The following is a 22009-nucleotide window of genomic DNA, read 5'->3' on the forward strand; positions in this document are numbered from 1 at the left end:
ATCACAACGTTGTATCTGTCCCACTATGGCTTCTGTGAGTGCAAGAGCACTGCCATTGAGGCCATCTATCTCCATTTTGAAGTAGTCAATGTACTTCTTCTACAAGTTGGTAAACGAACTGAAAGGGCCCTGCGTTGTTTGAACAGGTATAAAGCCTTGGTTGGCGATTTGCTGCCACTTGCAGTTATGGAATGTTTTCGGAGTATAATTCATTGTCTGATTCCCTGATGACCTGGATGGAATTATGTGATTCTTCCTTAACCCATAGCAAGTCCCACTCAGTCCCACTACTTCAAAATGGGGAAAGTCAACACTTCCAATTCCCAAACAGACTTTTGGGCACTAGAGTTCTCTATATAACTCTATGAATGAAACATTTAAAAAAAAACATTTTTTTAAAGCCTACACAAAAATAATGATCTTTGTATCGGCTCATTAGTTACTGTAGCCTACAAACATTTTATCTTCAAAATAAATCATGTGGGTAAATTGACATTCCCAATGGGTTGTGTCTTGGTAGCTGGCTGTCTAGGATGAGTTATTCCAGGTCAACCCAAGGCTCCTGACATTTTAAGCTGTGCAGCGCCTGTTTGAATGTCACATCAGCATTATCTTACAATGGCACTGGTAGTATTTCCAAGCATGCCATTGACTTTTATAGGTAGCCGAATATTGACATATTGTGATAAAGGAAACTTGTGTGAGATTATAGGCCAGATAAACAGAGCAGAAGGCTAAACGTCTGTCCTATGACTGTTTAAAAAGATCATGTTTTTGTTTTATGAAAGTTTCTCACCCCCCCCCCCAATTCGCCGGGGAATGGCTGCTACAAGGAGTCGAAAGCGTTCCACAGAGATGCTGGCCCATGTTGACTCCATTGCTTCCCACAGTTGTGCCAAGTTGGCTGGATGTCCTTTGGTTGCTGGACCATTCTTGAGACACACAGGAAACTGTTGTGTGTGGAAAAACTCAGTAGTGTTGCAATTGACACAAACCGGTGCGCCTGGCACCTACTAATATTGTGTCTTGCCCATTCACCCTCTGAATGGCACACATACACAATCCATATCTTAAGGCTTTCAAAAATCCTTCGTAAACCTGTCTCCTCCCGTTGATCTACACTGATTGGTGGATTTAAGTGCCATAAGGGGTCATATCTAGCCACCTGGATTCACCTGGTCAGGCTGTCATGGAAGGAGAAAGTGTTCATTCCTACCTCCTTAAAACATGTTCCTGCGTTATAACTGAATGAATGTGCAATTTACTTCAATCATAGTCTACAAGCATAATTACAAGAGAAAAGTAAACATCTTTGACAAACGATATGAAGACAGAAATACAGTGTGCGACAACAGTCAGCTGTGTGTGTGTGTGTGCGTGCACGCGACACGTTCTCCTCAAACCTATTGGAACATCTAATTGTGATTGCGTCATACACCATTTCATTGTGGACCTTTGCCTTTTACACAAGTCTGAAAATGAACACTGGATCAAAAACAAAAGTCATTGTTTATTCCGTTATGTGAAACAAAGTCAGATGTCAGTGGTTATGTTTGTGATCCAGGAGTGATAAGCTGATAGTCGGGAGAAGACTGCTGGTGTGCCGATGTCACAGCTCGGGCTGCCCCATGTGACCACCCCAAAGAGGAAGAAGACACCATTTATTTTCTGGCAGAGGAGTGGAGCACCAGAGTCCCCCTATAGATAAGGAAGAAATAAGAAAAGACTAGAAATTGGAAAATATGATATATTACACAAATGTTAAAACTATAACAACATAGTGAACGTCCGCGTGCACTAGTCCAGTCGGGTATTCAACATCAACTTAGAATCATTCCTCATTTTTATGAAGACCACTCGTTCACATCAGTCGTGTTAGTTCATAGCCATTTTACAACCATTCATTGATCCAAATCATCACCCAGGTCTTCATGAGTACACATGTCTTCATGAGTACACCATAGAGTTACCGTCCCACTGTACATACCATGCAGGAGACAGAGCCGGCTGGGTCTGTACACAGCTGAGTGTCCGTGATGAGATCCTCTCCCCAGCTCGCTCTACAAGCGGTCCTGTTGACCAGACCCAGCCTGGCCTGGTGCAGGGTGGCTCTGCTAACCTTCGCTAGGGGGAGACAAAGAGAACACATATATATATAGAGAAGGATGCTGCCTATTTATGACAATGAGTAAGAGCAAGACCGATGAAACACCGTGGATGCAGGAGGAGGAGTCCCTCAGTGGTAAACCGGCCACCAACAGTACACAAGAACCTATGGTCATGAGCTTTGTTGCTGTACATACGTGCCAAGTTGCTGGTTCCCCAGCCTGTTGTCACACAGGACCAGCTGTCATCAAGCTTCAAATCCTCATGTGGGAGGCAAACTGGAGACACTGTGTCATCTAAGTACATATCAGAGAAGAAAACCACCAGAATAAGCATCCTTAGATATGTCACATTCCTTAGGCCGGCAAGCCAACGGTCCTGTAAACCAGTCAAGCAAGACTATCAGTGAGCTAAAGTAACCCATTCTGGAGGAGTATTTGATACCAAATCGAGCTGGAACACTGAGCTTGATGAGTGTGAGGTCAGAGGTCGGAGGGAAGGTTCCTTCGTGGGGGTGGCTGAACACCTCATCCACCGGGATGGTCTGGGCAGCCATGAACCTCAGGTCGTGACCTCCCAGCACCACTGTGTCAACTGTAGCTCTGAAATAGAGGAGAGAAGACCCCAGTAGCCTCGTTTCACTGTCAAAAATAAAATGTAACCATCTAGGTGTTCAGTGAACTAACAATGTCAAATACAGGTAGCCTACTCAAATAATTAACATCCAATCACATTAACCGTTACTCTCTCGCGGAAATTCCACTAACGGTCCGTATGTAGCCAAATGTAGCTGCTGCTCATTCCATTTGCTCGAAAACGGATGAATGTTTTAAAAAAGGCCGCTTCCCTAGAGACACATACTGCTACTACCAGCAGTACTAAACCTGCACCCGTCAACAACACAAGTTGTTCTGCTTCCACAAGCACATCCAATGCTAGCATCAGTAATTCTACACTTGTTGTTAGCCCAGCTAGCATGGACACTGACTGTTGTGAACTGATGCAGGCAAAGAGCTACTGCCCCCTTACCCGGGAAAGCACCGAACAGACAGGGACGTTGGACCATCAAAGAGGCGCAAATATGATGAGAACTACATTGATTTGTGGTTTACTTATACTGGGAGTAGTGCCTTTCCTCAACCACAGTGTGTTATATGTGCAAAAGTACTATCTCACAACTCGATGAAACCTTCACTCTTGCGCAGACATTTAGAAACAAAACATGCCAACTTCAAATAAGCCACAGGAGTCTGAGCGAGAATTAAGACGACTTTCGAGTAGTAAGACATGTATCAAAAGCAACAAATACCATTAATAAGAAAGGGGCTAGAAGTGTCTATGGTGAGCTACCGAGTGGGTAGGACTGGCAAGTAACAATGTAACCCTTTTACAACACAGAGGTGTGCTGGTTATCAAGGGGCAAAGTAATTACATGTTTTTTTAAATTGAGACGTGCTTAAAGTTCTCTTCACTGACCATCATTTTCACTTGTCTGATGAAGAGTTTTTCACACGACTGGCCTCTCTGGGTGATGTTTTTTTCCTAGTCTGAATGATCTGAATCTAGGATTACAGGGACTCTCCGCAACTATATTCAATGTTCGGGACAAAATTGAGGCTATAATTAAGAAGTTGGAACTCTTCTCGGTCTGCATTAACAAGGCCAACACAGGTCTTTCAATCATTAAATTTTTTTTTTTGTGTGCAAATTAACAAGCTTTACTGACAATGTAAAATGTGAAAGTGAAGCACCTGAGTGAGTTGGGTGCGCAATTTCACAGGTACTTAACAGAAACGGATGACACATACAACTGGGTTCTTTATCCATTCATGACCTGCCTCCAGTCCACTTACCGATGTCTGAACGAGAGCCTCATCGAAATTGCAACAAGCGGTTCTGTGAAAATGTAATTTAAATCAGAAGCCACTGCCAGATTTCTGGATTGGGCTGCGCTCAGTATCCTGCCTTGGCAAATCATGCCGTTAAGAGACTGATGCCCTTTGCAACCACGTACCTATGCGAGAGTGGATTCTCAGCCCTCACTAAATACAGGCACAGACTATGTGAGGAACATTATTTAAGACCGAGACTAATACATCCTTTCAAGGACATCCTTCATTAACCTGTGGTGAGTTCACAATTTTTGATGAACAAATAAGGTTTTATATGTAAGATTGCGAAATAAAAAGCAAAATAAATTACGTGTCCTATAAGAGCTCTTTTTCACTTCCCACGAGCTGGGTTGTGACTAACACTCATTCTTATGTTTAATAAACGTGAGTTTATCGTATAGTGCGTGTGGCAGGCTTACAACGATGGCAAACATTTCTTTGAGAGTGCGCTGACCCTGGTGCTAGAGGGGGTACACAACCGGAGGTTGAATGTTTGAAGGGGTAGATTACAGACGATAGTGTGTGTCCCGTGTCAGTACTTGGCGACTGACTCACTTGCTGTGGCAGTGTTGCGGTGCCAGGACCCAGTGGTGGTTGATCAGGGTCCCGCTGCAGTAATGTCTCCCTTTGGACTGCAGACTGACCTGCCAGGGCCAGGAGTTGGCGCAAACCTCTGTCACACTCCCCACCCGCACCGCACCCTCCAAGGTCACATACAACCACGCCGGGCGGGAGTCCAGCCGGCAGGCCAATACCTTACTCTGACCACAACTCTCTGGGAGACAGGAAGAGCGTGGGTACAAGAGGGTTAGTGGTCAAACTGAACATGATCTGCGGTTTTGATAATGCAATGTTTTGATCAAAAAAATACAATTTGATGTGTTGGCAGTAAGACTAAAATTAATCAGATCTTTAAGGGGGTAGAAATGAACATTTATTTCAGGTAGTTAACTAATGTAGCAGTGACATAACCTACCTTCAGTCACAGTAATACCGTCAAACATAGACTTTTCACCTGTTAAAAATAAAAGATCATAAATAAATCTTCTGAGTGTTTAAAAATAAGTACTTTTCCAGGGTTGGGCTCCAAGTGTGTACTTACCTTGAATTAATTCGTTGATCCAGTCTAGGTAGACCTGTACTTTAGTATAGACCCCAGGCCTCTGGGCTCTACCACAGCCCACTCCCCAGCTGACCACTCCAGCCAACTCATACCTGGACCCTGTGTAGCAGGACAGAGGTCCACCCGAGTCACCCTGCAGGAACAACCACATCACAAGACCGGGAGAACAGGACAGACTTGTTATATGAAAGTAGAATACAATGAAAGGGATAAATAAATGAGCGCATGGTCAGGGTTCGAGTTCACCACCTGGCAGGCGTCTACACCTCCTTCAGGGTCTCCAGCACAGAACATGGTGGGCTGAACTACACCACGGTAGAACTTGTTACAGTCCTCTGGGGACAGGCAGGTCACATTAACCTCCTGGAGTCTGTTGGCATGAGGCCCATCTGAGAGTAGAAGAGTAGGAAAAGGGAGAAAGAGCACACGAAGAGGTGAAAACAAGAAACAGGACCGTCCTCACGGTGAATGATCAATTATGATTTAATGTCAGTCATGACCCCAGAAGACCATACCTGACCTTTCTAATAAAGAGAAAAGAGACAACTAAATTTTAAAAAAGAAATGTAGGCAATCTACTGACTCTCTCTGGTGGTACCCCAGCCGGTCACTGTGCATTGCTTTTTGGGTTCGATTGGCCTCATCCATATCTCTATGGGTCTCACACACTGGTTGAACAACAGCGGAGTCTTCAGCTTCAGCAGGGCAATGTCATGCATCTTTGTCATGCGGTTGTAATCCTTGTGGGTGACTATTTTTGAGACTGCAACCAACTGAAAACAAAAATAAATGTGTGCTTTAACAGTTAAAATTTCAACGCAGAATAGTAATACAGATTTTGTTTTTTTAAAGTTGAATGACTTGAATGTCATTCGTCCATGTGTATATATATATATATATATATGCCATTTAGCAGACGCTTTTATCCAAAGCGACTTACAGTCATGTGTGCATACATTCTACGTAGGGGTGGTCCCGGGGATCGAACCCACTACCCTGGCGTTACAAGCGCCATGCTCTACCAACTGAGCTACAGAAGGACCACACATGTGTGTATCCCACCTGTTGACATTCTTCATTAGGATTCTCAAGGTCATGTTTTCCCGCCATCACAGTCCAGAAATCCACTTTGTTATACCTGTAAAACACCATCCATTATTACTTTTGATTTCTCTAGCTATACATCCATTCCATTTATGGTTACTTGAACTTCCAGAACTACTCACTGCTTGAAGCAGTGTGCGGCAGTCAGAACCCACTGAGGGGCGATGATGGACCCACCACAGGCTGGCATGGTGGTAAAGCGTAGGGATACCTGCCATGGCCAGGAGTGGGCCCAGGCCTCCACACCACCAATGATCCTCACCTCCATCTCCTGCTCTGGCATGAAGGACCGAACCCCTGCCAGATCTGCAACAAAGCTCAGAGGTTACAGGTTTCTTTATTGGTGTGCAGGGACAGGTTACTCACTGCATCAGGATGTGTGTGTGTGTGTGTGGGGGGGGGGGGGGGGGGGGTTAGTATTGCAGTGCATGACCATGTCTGGTCTTGCCAGTAGGGCTGATGCTACCAGCGTTTGTGTAGATCATTGTGCGCATTACATAATAGCCAGAATAGATTCTGAACCTAGCTTGCTTACAGCTGCCCAAGAGTTTTCCCGGACTTAAATGCTTTAATTACATCAGCAAGTTCTTCCTCTGTAATTTGGCCTTTACATGAGTCTCTGTACAGAAGTTAATTTTACATTATTATAGAAAGAAAATCGATACCTCTAACTAGTGGAGATGGAGGAGACAAACTAAAATATATGCTTAAAGTACTTTGCTTCCGCTTTCAAAACTTTGGTTTGTTGCTCTGTGGGTGACTGTCACTTGTAACAACATATATAAAAAAATAATTTGGTACATTTTCCACATATTCAATCCAATTCACTTTATAATATATTACACTTGATCTTTCTTAAGTTCCTCCGTGTATTTGTCCTCTAACTTATTCTGTACCTCAGTTTGTATTGACATCTGTACGGTTAGTACCATTTACTTTGTTGATATGAACTCTTTTGACCTAAATTGGATTTGTTTTATAGATGAGTATTGAATTGCTTGGCCTCGAAAGCCACATTTAAAAGTGTCCCATACAATAAGGGATCTGCTGTACTGTACGTAGTGTCGGAAAAAGTTATAAATTATTATTTCCTGGTTAAAAACAAGTTATCATCCAATAGGCTTTGATTACATTTCCAATATATATATATATATATTCCTCCCCCTACCAGTCCTTTTTCCACACAACTTAATCTAAAATTGTTGAATGCGTGTCCTGCAAACAGATATTATATTCCATCTCTTCAATCCAGGTGAATACTGATCCGTATTTTCTTACTGTCCTCTAAACCATTCCAATTAGAACTGGCTTTACGTATTTAACCATAATGAGACTCAATTCCATTTATCATAATATGTTTGGAAACTTACCATTAAAAAGTACCACAATATTAGAGTGTCCATATGTACCATGATATTTGCGTCGCTACTACGTAAACCTTCAATTGTTCTCCACTATTCCACCCGCTAAAACCTACCCCCAGCCACCTGGGGTGAGCGACAGGTTGGGACCCATGCTTAAAAAGAGCACACAGTGCCAACGCCCTCACCTCGATTGTTTTATGATTCACTGTTAAAACGTGTCTTCCATACCTTCAAATTGAAATCCACTGGTGAGGGTTGCATTTCCCTCTTCTGTTCCGTTCAATGCACAATTTGGAAGATTCTGTACAATTTCAGTCTGGTTATGTACATCTAAAAGAGAATGGTCAAAAATCACAGACGAATCCCCATTTACTCAATCAAGTTACTACAACAAAACTAGAACGAATATCAATGTGTTGCCCTTTTACCGTGCTGGATTCCAAGCCCCAACACAGACAGATACACAATAAGGAAAACAAACATTTTCATCCAAAGTGCATTAAAAAAGTTTGGCTTAAGACCAATCGGAATAAAAGTGACACGGATAAATGAAACTTGACAATGCGCCTTTCTACTTTGAAGCGCTCATCAGCTTCCCACGCTGCACCTGCCACCATCATCACCTAATTAGAGTCCTTAACATGTCATGTACTCACAAGGCCAGCTGAGGGCAGTATAGACCCATTTCATATGACTTTCTCCAAATTCACAATGATAGAGACTTCTAATTTATCACGCACCGACACCAGTTAATAAAACATATATTTATTTGTATGGTGCAAATCAATCTCAGTCATTGCACTAGTCAGTTCATCTTTATCTTATTGACCATTCCACATAAAATATTAATTCACGATCATCATAGCAACATCAACAGCAACAAATAATACACAGCGTCGGAAATGTTGAGCGGATCAGAGGGTCAGTGTTAGGCCTTCGGGGGAGTCTACAGACACTAGCTTACTTGTACTTGTGGAAGGACTACATTGAGCAGACGTTGCTTGCTTCTCAGAGGCTCTGCCCATAGTTTGAGGTTAAAAGCACATGTTGTCGATGTGTTCACGGAGCACACGGACACATTGCCTTATAACAGGGCTTATGTATCCCAGACAAGCTCATGCTAAGGGGTTGCAGGGGCCACATTTGAGTCAAGGCAAGTCCAAACCTAAGCATGGATATACAGTGACTTCAGAAAACTGTCCTTCATGTTGGCAAAATGCAATTTTTGTCTTCCAGCTAGAATGATATTGTTGGAGCATTTACTGTGAACATGACACCCAATACATTTCAAAATCTCAACATGGGTTTACTTGTGGATTTGCACATCAGCAGCGATGAGGGAAGTGATCACAGATGTAGTGCCTAAAACAGGATTTAACATGAAATTAAATACGAAAACAAATAAAACTAAACAAAACATTTTAAAAAGCAGATCAGTTTGTTTGAAGCTTTTTCAGGCTGGGCGATGTGTGGAGCTCGTGGTACTGTCTTGAAGAGAGCTGATCCAGTCCGCTCCAATTTGAAGTGCTGCTGGCTGAATCTCCATCTCCACTCCTTAGGGTCCTCTCTCCATCTGCTTCCCCCAGAATGTGACTCCCGTCACAGGCTTAACCAGCCTCATGCTCCCCTGGAAGCTCCATCACTCCCAGTCTGATTCCATACCCTGCAACCCTGTCATGTTCACCATAATCTCACATCATCAACCAGGTAGGTTGACTTAAGAAGAAGTCGTTTTTTTTATTAACCGTACTGTTGGAGGCTTTCCAGGGTCCTTGGTCCCCAACTCATGCCCAGGATAGTGCTGTGTCTCTGGGTTAGTCTAGGCCCCGGTCAGCCTCCTCTCCAGCCGGTCCAGCTTGGCCAGGTTCTCCTTCAGCAGCTTGGAGCCAGGGGTTAGGATCAGGGCCCTCTGGTAGTACTGCCTGGCTGCTGCATAGTCTCCCTGCAGTGGATCAAATACAGACATTTATCAGCTCTCATCCTTTGCCATTATTGCTTGATATGCAATTCCGGTAGAATCAAAGACTTGGTGGCTTGTAAATGGCTTTTGACTTGTGCAAACTAACTCGACTGTGTCGTCACTGTACCTTGATATGTTGAATTCCTCCCATGTTCATCCAAGCCTGCGATTGGTCCGGTTTTAGTTCCACTACCAGCTTGTAGCTCTGTAATGAAGACCACGCACACCTTAACATAAAGTAGTTACAACCAACGATCACTAGGTGGCAGTAGGGTTCTTATGCTCGGACTATAAAGTGAATATGGAGGGAGAAAAGTTGACTGAGAAGATTACTGAAACTTCAAAATCGGCGCAACATGTTGTGTGTCTTTGAACGCCAAACACCCTGAAACAATAGAATATGCAATCAAAATAACACAAGCAGACATTGGATCCGTTTCAACATTGTCAACCACCACACCCCAAGCCCGCATGATCTCAATTGGCCCTTTTGTGCCTTTTCTTAGAAGGGGAACAACACCCGAACAAGAGCCGGAGCTCTGGCGCCCGGCCAAGACCCACTGAGAGAGACAGAACTGCAGAGTTTATCTCTAAAAGGGAACCCTGAGAATAAACTGTTCAACATAGAAGGCCTTTATTGACTTCCTGAACTGAAGAGAGACAGAGAGATGGAGGGAGAGACAGGGAGTGAGAGAGTGGAAAGGGAGAGAGAGACATGTTGTATAAGCAGAGAGAGTTCAGCACGAGGAAAAAAACAAAAGAAAGAGAGGGATGTGAAATAAGTTTATCTTAGGACACTCTCTCTCTCTTGTGAGAAGTGTGGTTGGGGGGAAATGGGCTTATTTGTTGATGCAGACAGTGGAGGAGATATGGTGTTATTTTAGTGACAAGGGGGGAAAGATCAAGGCAGCGAAAGGACTCTACTTCCCGGCTACCCGGAAAAAGCACTAAATAAACTTCAGTTAGTGCTAAATACGGCTGCTAGAATCCTGACTAGAACCAAAAAATGTGATCACATTACTCAAGTGCTAGTCTCCTTACACTGGCTTCCTGTTAAGGCAAGGGCTGATTTACTGCAAAGCATTACATGGGCTTGCTCCTACCTATCTTTCCGATTTGGTCCTGCCGTACATGCCTACACGTACGCTACGGTCACAAGACGCAGGCCTCCTAATTGTCCCTAGAATTTCTGGGCAAACAGCTGGAGGCAGGGCTTTCTCCTATAGAGCTCCATTTTTATGGAATGGTCTGCCTACCCATGTGAGAGACGCAGACTTGGGTCTCAACCTTTAAGTCTTTACTGAAGACTCATCTCTTCATCATATGATTGAGTGTAGTCTGGTCCAGGAGTGTGAAGGTGAACGGGAAATGCTCTGGAGCAACGAACCGCCCTTGATGTCTCTGCCTGGCCGGTTCCCCTCTCTCCACTGGGATTCTCTGCCTCTAACCCTATTACAGAAGTCACTGGCTTACTGGTGCCCTTCCATGCCGTCCCTAGGAGGGGTGCGTCACTTGAGTGGGTTGAGTCACTGACATGGTCTTGTCTGGGTTGTCACCCCCCCCCCCCTCCCCCTTGGGTTGTGCCGTGGCGGAGATCTTTGTGGGATATACTCGACCTTGTCTCAGGATGGTAAGTTGGTGGTTGAAGATTGTCCGGGGGTGTCATCAGATGGGGCCACAGTGTTTCCTGACCCCTCCTGTCTAGGTTCTGGCCTTTCTAGGTAGTTTTTCTAGCCACTGTGCTTCTACACCTGCATTGCTTGCTGTTTGGGGTTTTAGGCTGGGTTTCTGTACAGCACTTTGAGATATCAGTTGATGTAAGAAGGGCTATATAAATACATTTGATTTGGAATGCTGTTTGATGTGATTTTATTTGCAAACTTTGTATCTCTTCTCTCTCAAGTGTGTCCGCTTGAACAGGAGAAATAAAGCACCCGGCACTTAGAAGATCCACATGTGCCCTTGAAACCCCTGCAGAGAATATACTTCATGTAGGAGATGCAAATCGTGTTGTTTTTAGGGAATATACCTAAAAATATGTTATTTTCTTTATCCCAAGTAGCTTTAGGGGAGATTGGGATATATGAGCCAATTAGCGGTTTTGTTCTATAAGAAGTAAAGTTTGAGGTTATAGGAGGTTCTAAAGTTATTCACAGAGGTGAAAGGAGAGAAAAGAAAAGGGAAAGGTGGATAATGAGGGCGAGAGAGGGGTTATGCCGGTGAGGAGGGGGAGAGACAGTGAGGTGACGGTATGATGGTGAGGAGGGAGAGAGAGAGGGGTAATGACAGTGAGGAGGGAGAGAGAGAGGGGTAATGACTGTGAGGAGGGAGAGAGAGGGGTAATGACGGTGAGGAGTGAGAGAGAGAGGGGTATGACGGTGAGGAGGGAGAGAGAGAGGGGTAATGACAGTGAGGAGGGAGAGAGAGAGGGATATGACAGTGAGGAGGGAGAGAGAGAAGGGTATGACAGTGAGGAGGGAGAGAGAGAAGGGTATGACAGTGAGGAGGGAGAGAGAGAGAGGGTATGACAGTGAGGAGGGAGAGAGAGGGATATGACGGTGAGGAGGGAGAGAGAGAGGGGTATGACAGTGAGGAGGGAGAGAGAGAAGGGTATGACAGTGAGGAGGGAGAGAGAGAAGGGTATGACAGTGAGGAGGGAGAGAGAGAGGGGTAATGACAGTGAGGAGGGAGAGAGAGGGGGTATGACAGTGAGGAGGGAGAGAGAGGGATATGACAGTGAGGAGGGAGAGAGAGGGATATGACAGTGAGGAGGGAGAGAGAGGGGTATGACAGTGAGGAGGGAGAGAGAGGGGTATGACAGTGAGGAGGGAGAGAGAGAAGGGTATGACAGTGAGGAGGGAGAGAGGGGTATGACAGTGAGGAGGGAGAGAGGGGTATGACAGTGAGGAGGGAGAGAGGGGTATGATGGTGAGGAGGGAGAGGGGGTATGACAGTGATGAGGGTGAGGAGACAGTGAGGAGGGAGGGGTATGATGGTGAGGAGGGAGAGGGAGGGGTATGACAGTGAGGAGGGAGAGAGGGGTATGATGGTGAGGAGGAAGAGAGAGGAGAGCGTCCAGCAGGAGACAAAGTTAATTAGGTTGGAGAGGTTGAAACATTTTTGGATGAGGAGAGAGGGAGTCTGAGGGAGAAGAGAGAGCAGATGGAGAAAAGTATGCAGAGTAAGGAGGTGTGTGTGTGTGTGTGTGTGTGTGTGTGTGTGTGTGTGTGTGTGTGTGTGTGTGTGTGTGTGTGTGTGTGTGTGTGTGTGTGTGTGTGTGTGTGTGTGTGTGTGTGTGTGTGTGTGTGTGTGTGTGTGTGTGTGTGTGTGGAGCCTCCTGTACCTCGAAGGCTCTGTCCAGCTGGTTCATCTCTCTGAGCTGGTTGCCCTTGGAGAAGTGAAGCTCTGCCCTGACAGACATGTCTATGGGGTTTTGAAGTAGTGCCTTGTCTAGAGCATCCAGAGCCTGAAGGAAGAGGAGAGAATTAGTACACATATACAGAGGTTAGCACACACACACACACACACACACACACACACACACACACACACACACACACACACACACACACACACACACACACACACACACACACTGGGATCCTGATGAGACGTGTGTGGACACACACACACACACACACACACACACACACACACACACACACACACACACACACACACACACACACACACACACACACACACACACACACACACACACACACACACACACACTGGGATCCTGATGAGACGTGTGTGGAGACAGTTTCAGAGTGTTCTCATGAGTGAAGCTCAACCACGACATTACTTCTGTTTCTGTTTCTTTACACACCCTTCCATGGATAGGGATAGACTTTCATAGCAAGGGATAGACTTCCATGGCTTGGGATAGACTTCCATAGGAAGGGATAGACTTCCATAGCAAGGGATAGACTTCCATAGGAAGGGATAGACTTCCATAGCAAGGGATAGACTTCCATAGCAAGGGATAGACTTCCATAGCAAGGGATAGACTTCCATAGCATAGACTTCCATAGCAAGGGATAGACTTCCATATAGACTTCCATAGACTTCCATAGCAAGGGATAGACTTCCATAGCAAGGGATAGACTTCCATAGCTAGGGATAGACTTCCATAGCAAGGGATAGACTTCCATAGCAAGGGATAGACTTCCATGGCTCGGGATAGACTTCCATAGCAAGGGATAGACTTCCATAGCAAGGGATAGACTTCCATAGCTAGGGATAGACTACCATGGATAGGGATAGACTTCCATGGCTAAGGATAGACTTCCATAGCAAGGGATAGACTTCCATAGGGATAGACAAGGGATAGACTTCCATGGCTAGGGATAGACTTCCATAGCAAGGGATAGACTTCCATAGCAAGGGATAGACTTCCATGGCTCGGGATAGACTACCATGGATAGGGATAGACTTCCATAGCAAGGGATAGACTTCCATGGCTAGGGATAGACTTCCATGGCTAGGGATAGACTACCACGGATAGGGATAGACTTCCATGGCTAAGGATAGACTTCCATGGATAGGGATAGACTTCCATAGCAAGGGATAGACTTCCATGGCTAGGGATAGACTACCATGGCTAGGGATAGACTTCCACAGCAAGGGATAGACTTCCACGGCTCGGGATAGACTTCCATGGCTAGGGATAGACTTCCATGGCTAGGGATAGACTTCCATGGCTAGGGATAGACTACCATGGCTAGGGATAGACTACCACGGATAGGGATAGACTTCCATGGCTAAGGATAGACTTCCATGGATAGGGATAGACTTCCATAGCAAGGGATAGACTTCCATGGCTAGGGATAGACTTCCATGGCTAGGGATAGACTTCCATGGCAAGGGATAGACTTCCACGGCTCGGGATAGACTTCCATGGCTAGGGATAGACTTCCATGGCTATGGGATAGACTTCCATGGCTAGGGATAGACTTCCATGGCTAGGGATAGACTTCCATGGCTGGCTAGGGGCTAGGGATAGACTTCCATGGCTAGGGATAGACTTCCATGGCTAGGGATAGACTTCCATGGCTAGGGATAGACTTCCATGGCTAAGGATAGACTTCCATGGCTAGGGATAGACTTCCATGGCTAGGGATAGACTTCCATGGCTAAGGATAGACTTCCATGGCTAGGGATAGACTTCCATGGCTAGGGATAGACTTCCATGGCTACTTCCATGGCTAGGGATAGACTTCCATGGCTAGGGATAGACTTCCATGGCTAGGGATAGACTTCCATGGCTAGGGATAGACTTCCATGGCTAGGGATAGACTTCCATGGCTAGGGATAGACTTCCATGGCTAGGGATAGACTTCCATGGCTAGGGATAGACTTCCATGGCTAGGGATAGACTTCCATGGCTAGGGATAGACTTCCATGGCTAGGGATAGACTTCCATGGCTAGGGATAGACTTCCATGGCTAGGGATAGACTTCCATGGCTAGGGATAGACTTCCATGGCTAGGGATAGACTTCCATGGCTAGGCTTCCATGGCTAGGATAGACTTCCATGGCTATAGGGATAGACTTCCATGGCTAGGGATAGACTTCCATGGCTAGGGATAGACTTCCATGGCTAGGGATAGACTTCCATGGCTAGGGATAGACTTCCATGGCTAGGGATAGACTTCCATGGCTACTTCCATGGCTAGGGATAGACTTCCATGGCTAGGGATAGACTTCCATGGCTAGGGATAGACTTCCATGGCTAGGGATAGACTTCCATGGCTAGGGATAGACTTCCATGGCTAGGGATAGACTTCCATGGCTAGGGATAGACTTCCATGGCTAGGGATAGACTTCCATGGCTAGGGATAGACTTCCATGGGATAGACTTCCATGGCTAGGGATAGACTTCCATGGCTAGGGATAGACTTCCATGGCTAGGGATAGACTTCCATGGCTAGGGATAGACTTCCATGGCTAGGGATAGACTTCCATGGCTAGGGATAGACTTCCATGGCTAGGGATAGACTTCCATGGCTAGGGATAGACTTCCATGGCTAGGGATAGACTTCCATGGCTAGGGATAGACTTCCATGGCTAGGGATAGACTTCCATGGCTAGGGATAGACTTCCATGGCTAGGGACTATGACTTCCATGGCTAGGGATAGACTTCCATGGCTAGGGATAGACTTCCATGGCTAGGGATGACAGTGAGGACTTGTGAAGAGCAGAATCAACAACCTCTGCATAAACAAAAAGAGTTGCCTTGTGAGGAGGTGATAACCGTTGAAGGTGTAAACCTGTGTTCACAGTTAGCCATTGTTCTGTAATTTTAACCTGAACGCCCCAGCAGCCTTGACCCCAAGTCAGAGCAGGTCTACTGAGGCCATGGCCCAGTGAGTCACAGGAGCCGGGCCAGGGAGCTGGAAACACAAAAGTCTGAGGCTTTTTGGTAAAATGCCGGGCTAAATCCTCGTTGGAAGTGCACCGTGACATATCAGAGAGAGAGAGACAGACTCGTCATTCACTGGCTGATGAGCAGAGAAAAGGTAGTCAGAGAGAGATTTTTTTTAAAGAAAAAAAAGAGAGTGAGGCTGATTATAGTAGTAGACAGTGTTCTGTGGAGACAGAGACAGAGACAGAGACAGAGACAGAGACAGAGACAGAGACAGAGACAGAGACAGAGACAGAGACAGAGACAGAGACAGAGACAGAGACAGAGACAGAGACAGAGACAGAGACAGAGACAGACAGACAGACAGACAGACAGACAGACAGACAGACAGACAGACAGACAGACAGACAGACAGACAGACAGACAGACAGACAGACAGACAGACAGACAGACAGACAGACAGACAGACAGACAGACAGACAGACAGACAGAGAAAGCGTAAAGCTGGGAGATTTGAAGGGGAAAGAAAAGAACGAGGAAGAGAGAGGTGGGAATTTTATGTAATTTACTTTTGCCTCTGGGAGAGAGAAGTCTCATCCTTGAGATGACATAAATATCATCAATCGCTTTTTATTTTCCCTTCCCTTTGACAGAAAGAGAGAGAGAGAGAAAAAAGCATGTATAAAACCCCCATTAAGGGGATAACGAGATAGTGTAGCTAACAGATCTGGAAGTGTGGCAGTAACCCTGGTGAGTTAGTATGTAGACACGAGACAGAAACACACTAAGACTATCCAAAGGAAGGAGGGTGTAATATTCACTCTGTTTTCTATCTGAGAGACTGAGAGAAAACAAGCGTCCTCTTGTCCAGCCTTTCTCAAACCCAGGCCCATGGGACCGCCGCCAGTCCACAGAGGGAAGGCCTGAAAAAGCCTGACTCATTGCACTGGATTCGCCTCGATCTACTAAATGTCGCGCCTGGTTCATAGAAACCATGGTTACGCGAGTAACCTCCGATCGCTGATAAATGCTGTTTGTGACAAAACAGAGCACTTTCTTTTTTTCTTCCAACAAGTTTTGGCTCCAACTTTTGACCGGTCGGAGCTATTAGCTATTGTGACCCCATCACCAACAGCCGTGACTCTCAGCAACGTGGACGTACCTGCCCTTTCCTTCTACGGCGCTCACAAACTGCAACTCCCATTTGAAAGCAATGCAGATCGTCTTCCCAATACCTTTCTCAATAAATCCTTTAGATCGAAAGGTGGCCTCCCGGATATGAGATTTGACAGATCTTAGTGTGTTACTATGTTTATTGAGGTAATGGCAGTAAGGCCAAGTTCAACATTTTCACCAAATAATATATATATATTTTTGTTTTGTTGATGATATTACCAGGTGTCCTAAAATAGAGAATCAAATAGCGTGATGGGCTATGTTATTACTGTCCTAAACAAATGATATGTGTTAGGCCCAGGAGGCTGGTGGCACCTTAATGGGGGAGGACGGCTCGTGGTGAAGGCTGGAGCGGAATTAGTAGAAAGGTATCAAATACATCAAAAGTGTCTGATACCATTCCATTCGCTCCTTTCCAGCCATTATTATGAGCCGTCCTCCCCTCAGCAGCCTCCACTGGTGTGAGGGTAGTACACATAATAGAGAAAATGTATAGATAAATTGGTGTTTTGAATTTTAAAAAACGATTGTCAATATGTTTTATACCCAAGCGGTCCCCAGAGGGGAAGAAAAGGACTTATCTTGCCGGTCCTGGGCACAAAAAAGTTAGCTGCTCTAGTCAGCCCCCCAATACCACCTCTGTTATTTTAGGAAGGAAATACTATTTTTTAGCAGCGAGGCTAAATCTCAAATAGCACCCAATTCCGCATAAGTAGTGCACTACACAGGGATATGGGTGCCATTTAGGACACAGGGATTGCATCCATTCTGTTAGAGTGTCTACAGATGAGACGGAGGGATGGAACCAGGGACGGCGGTGGAGAAGGAGGAGAATGTGATCAGAATGGAGAGATGAAGTGAATGAAGTAACGAATGAACGATCAGTGTGAACAGATGGGGATGGAATCCTGTGAGACTCGGGGGGGGGGAGACAGAATCTGGATGTGATGGGTTACCATAGCAACCACTGTTTCCGCGGCGATCACTGTTGCTGACCCTGAGGCGATAAGGATTGTTCTGTTTTTCTTGACCGCCTCGGTCCTTCGCCCATCCCCCGTCTTGGTCCTTCGCCCATCCCCCATCTCGGTCCTTCGCCCATCCCCCATATCGGTCCTTCGCCCATCCCCCATCTCGGTCCTTCGCCCATCCCCATCACTCTCTCTATTCTTCTCACTCTTTCCAGTTCTTTCTTTCAAAGACAGACACCACAGACCCAACGGGGGGTTACTTCCGGCGCCGACTGAGATGGCCGCCTCGCTTCGCGTTCCTAGGAAACTATGCAGTTTTTTGTTTTTTTACGTGTTATTTCTTACATTAGTACCCCAGGTCATCTTAGGTTTCATTACATACAGTCGAGAAGAACTACTGAATATAAGATCAGCGTCAACTCACCATCAGTACGACCAAGAATATGTTTTCCGCGACGCGGATCCTGTGTTCTGCCTTACAAACAGGACAACAGAATGGATCGCATGCAGCGACCCAAGGAAACGACTCCGAAAAGAGGGAAACGCGGCGGTGTTCTGGTCAGACTCCGAAAAGGGCACATCGCGCACCACTTCCCAGTATTCTTCTTGCCAATGTCCAGTCTCTCGACAACAAGGTTGATGAAATCCGAGCAAGGGTGGCATTCCAGAGGGATATCAGAGACTGCAACGTTCTCTGCTTTACGGAGACATGGCTTACTGGGAAAACGCTATCCAGGGCGGTACAGCCAACGGGTTTCTCCACGCATCGCGCCGACAGAAACAAACATCTCTCTGGTAAGAAGAGTGGAGGGGGCGTATGCCTCATGACTAACGGGACATGGTGTGATGAAGGAAACATACAGGAACTCAAATCCTTCTGTTCACCTGATTTAGAATTCCTCACAATCAAATGTAGACCGCATTATCTTCCAAGAGAATTCTCTTCGATTATAATCACAGCCGTATATATCCCCCCCCAAGCAGACACATCGATGGCTCTGAACGAACTTTATTTAACTCTTTGCAAACTGGAAAACATTTATCCGGAGGCTGCATTCATTGTAGCTGGGGATTTTAACAAAGCCAATCTGAAAACAAGACTCCCTAAATTTTATCAGCATATCGATTGGACGCAACCAGGGGTGGTAAAACCTTGGATCACTGTTACTCTAACTTCCGCGACGCATATAAGGCCCTGCCCCGCCCCCCTTTCGGAAAAGCTGACCACGACTCCATTTTGCTGATCCCTGCCTACAGGCAGAAATTAAAACAAGAGGCTCCCACGCTGAGGTCTGTCCAACGCTGGTCAGACCAAGCTGACTCTACACTCCAAGACTGCTTCCATCACGTGGACTGGGACATGTTTCGTATTGCGTCAGATGGGAATATTGACGAATACGCTGATTCGGTGTGCGAGTTCATTAGAACGTGCATCGAAGATGTCGTTCCCATAGCAACGATAAAAACATTCCCTAACCAGAAACCGTGGATTGATGGCAGCATTCGCGTGAAACTGAAAAGCGCGAACCACTGCTTTTAATCAGGGCAAGGTGTCTGGCAACATGACTGAATACAAACAGTGCAGCTATTCCCTCCGTAAGGCTATCAAACAAGCTAAGCGTCAGTACAGAGACAAAGTGGAATCTCAATTCAATGGCTCAGACACAAGAGGCATGTGGCAGGGTCTACAGTCAATCACGGACTACAAGATGAAATCCAGCCCAGTCACGGACCAGGATGTCTTGCTCCCAGGCAGACTAAATAACTTTTTGCCCGCTTTGAGGACAATACAGTGCCACTGACACGGCCTGCAACGGAAACATGCAGTCTCTCCTTCACTGCAGCCGAGGTGATTAAGACATTTAAACGTGTTAACCCTCGCAAGGCTGCAGGCCCAGACGGCATCCCCAGCCGCGCCCTCCGAGCATGCGCAGACCAGCTGGCCGGTGTGTTTACGGACATATTCAATCAATCCCTATACCAGTCTGCTGTTCCCACATGCTTCAAGAGGGCCACCATTGTTCCTGTTCCCAAGAAAGCTAAGGTAACTGAGCTAAACGACTACCGCCCCGTAGCACTCACTTCCGTCATCATGAAGTGCTTTGAGAGACTAGTCAAGGACCATATCACCTCCACCCTACCTGACACCCTAGACCCACTCCAATTTGCTTACCGCCCAAATAGGTCCACAGACGATGCAATCTCAACCACACTGCACACTGCCCTAACCCACCTGGACAAGAGGAATACCTATGTGAGAATGCTGTTCATCGACTACAGCTCGGCATTCAACACCATAGTACCCTCCCAGCTCGTCATCAAGCTCGAGACCCTGGGTCTCGACCCCATATTCTGTGCAACTGGGTACTGGACTTCCTGACGGGCCGCCCCAGGTGGTGAGGGTAGGCAACAACATCTCCTCCCCGCTGATCCTCAACACGGGGCCCCACAAGGGTGCGTTCTGAGCCCTCTCCTGTACTCCCTGTTCACCCACGACTGCGTGGCCACGCACGCCTCCAACTCAATCATCAAGTTTGCGGACGACACAACAGTGGTAGGCTTGATTACCAACAACGACGAGACGGCCTACAGGGAGGAGGTGAGGGCCCTTGGAGTGTGGTGTCAGGAAAATAACCTCACACTCAACGTCAACAAAACTAAGGAGATGATTGTGGACTTCAGGAAACAGCAGAGGGAACACCCCCTATCCACATCGATGGAACAGTAGTGAGAGGGTAGCTAGTTTTAAGTTCCTCGGCATACACATCACAGACAAACTGAATTGGTCCACTCACACTGACAGCGTCGTGAAGAAGGCGCAGCAGCGCCTATTCAACCTCAGGAGGCTGAAGAAATTCGGCTTGTCACCAAAAGCACTCACAAACTTCTACAGATGCACAATCGAGAGCATCCTGGCGGGCTGTATCACCGCCTGGTACGGCAACTGCTCCGCCCTCAACCGTAAGGCTCTCCAGAGGGTAGTGAGGACTGCACAACGCATCACCGGGGGCAAACTACCTGCCCTCCAGGACACCTACACCACCCGTTGTTACAGGAAGGCCATAAAGATCATCAAGGACATCAACCACCCGAACCACTGCCTGTTCACCCCGCTATCATCCAGAAGGCGAGGTCAGTACAGGTGCATCAAAGCTGGGACCGAGAGACTGAAAAACAGCTTCTATCTCAAGGCCATCAGACTGTTAAATAGCCACCACTAACATTGAGTGGCTGCTGCCAACACACTGTCATTGACACTGACCCAACTCCAGCCATTTTAATAATGGGAATTGATGGGAAATGATGTAAATATATCACTAGCCACTTTAAACAATGCTACCTTATATAATGTTACTTACCCTACATTATTCATCTCATATACATATGTATATACTGTACTCTACAACATCGACTGCATCCTTATGTAACACATGTATCACTAGCCACTTTAACTATGCCACTTTGTTTACTTTGTCTACATACTCATCTCATATGTATATACTGTACTCGATACCATCTACTGTATGCTGCTCTGTACCATCACTCATTCATATATCCTTATGTACATGTTCCTTATCCCCTTACACTGTGTATAAGACAGTAGTTTTGGAATTGTTAGTTAGATTACTTGTTGGTTATCACTGCATTGTCGGAACTAGAAGCACAAGCATTTCGCTACACTCGCATTAACATCTGCTAACCATGTGTATGTGACAAATAAAATTTGATTTGATTTGATTTGAACAACACACGCACCTCTGTGTAGTTGCCTCGTTTGCTGTAGATGGCAGACAGTAGGCGGTAGCACTCGATGCAGCTCCCCTGCTTCGATATGATGCCCAGAGTCATCTTCTCGGCCTCTTTAGAGCGGCCTGCCATGGCTAACACTTGTGCCTGTATAGGGAGAGAGAGGAGGAAGGGAGAGGGAGAGAGAGAGGAGGAAGA

At 46.1% G+C, this 22009-nt stretch overlaps 2 protein-coding genes across 2 annotated transcripts in view; both read right to left on the reverse strand.

Moving 5' to 3' along the window:
- Positions 1–1490: 1490 nt before the first annotated feature.
- Positions 1491–8193, reverse strand: LOC124013903 (transmembrane protease serine 9-like). The gene is made up of 13 exons (XM_046328455.1): positions 8018–8193; positions 7818–7919; positions 6348–6531; positions 6184–6259; positions 5705–5894; positions 5371–5510; positions 5101–5254; positions 4975–5013; positions 4554–4773; positions 2551–2708; positions 2304–2402; positions 1988–2124; positions 1491–1698 (listed from the first exon to the last, which is right to left on the reverse strand). Exons 1-13 carry the CDS (start codon positions 8076–8078, stop codon positions 1534–1536), a joined length of 1725 nt encoding a protein of 574 aa, XP_046184411.1. The 5' UTR covers positions 8079–8193; the 3' UTR covers positions 1491–1533.
- Positions 8194–8333: 140 nt separating this feature from the next.
- The window catches only part of LOC124013902 (protein O-mannosyl-transferase TMTC1-like), a 110458-nt gene continuing 96782 nt past the window's right edge, over positions 8334–22009 (reverse strand). Inside the window, 4 exon segments of the mRNA XM_046328454.1 lie at positions 8334–9531; positions 9677–9754; positions 12893–13015; positions 21821–21958. Coding sequence (XP_046184410.1) covers positions 9409–9531; positions 9677–9754; positions 12893–13015; positions 21821–21958 — 462 coding nt within the window. The 3' untranslated portion in view covers positions 8334–9408.

This window comes from Oncorhynchus gorbuscha, linkage group LG25 (genome assembly GCF_021184085.1).
Source record: "Oncorhynchus gorbuscha isolate QuinsamMale2020 ecotype Even-year linkage group LG25, OgorEven_v1.0, whole genome shotgun sequence".
Taxonomy (NCBI): Eukaryota; Metazoa; Chordata; class Actinopteri; order Salmoniformes; family Salmonidae; genus Oncorhynchus; species Oncorhynchus gorbuscha.

Excerpts from the sequence above, each read along its gene's own strand:
- LOC124013903 (XM_046328455.1), bottom strand. The coding sequence starts at position 8,078 with ATGAAAATGTTTGTTTTCCTTATTGTGTATCTGTCTGTGTTGGGGCTT. Across the intron at positions 2,403-2,550 it reads CAGTGTTCCAGCTCGATTTG|ATGACACAGTGTCTCCAGTT; the intron begins GTATCAAATACT and ends ATATGTACTTAG. Across the intron at positions 1,699-1,987 it reads CCGGCTCTGTCTCCTGCATG|GGGGACTCTGGTGCTCCACT; the intron begins GTATGTACAGTG and ends CCTTATCTATAG.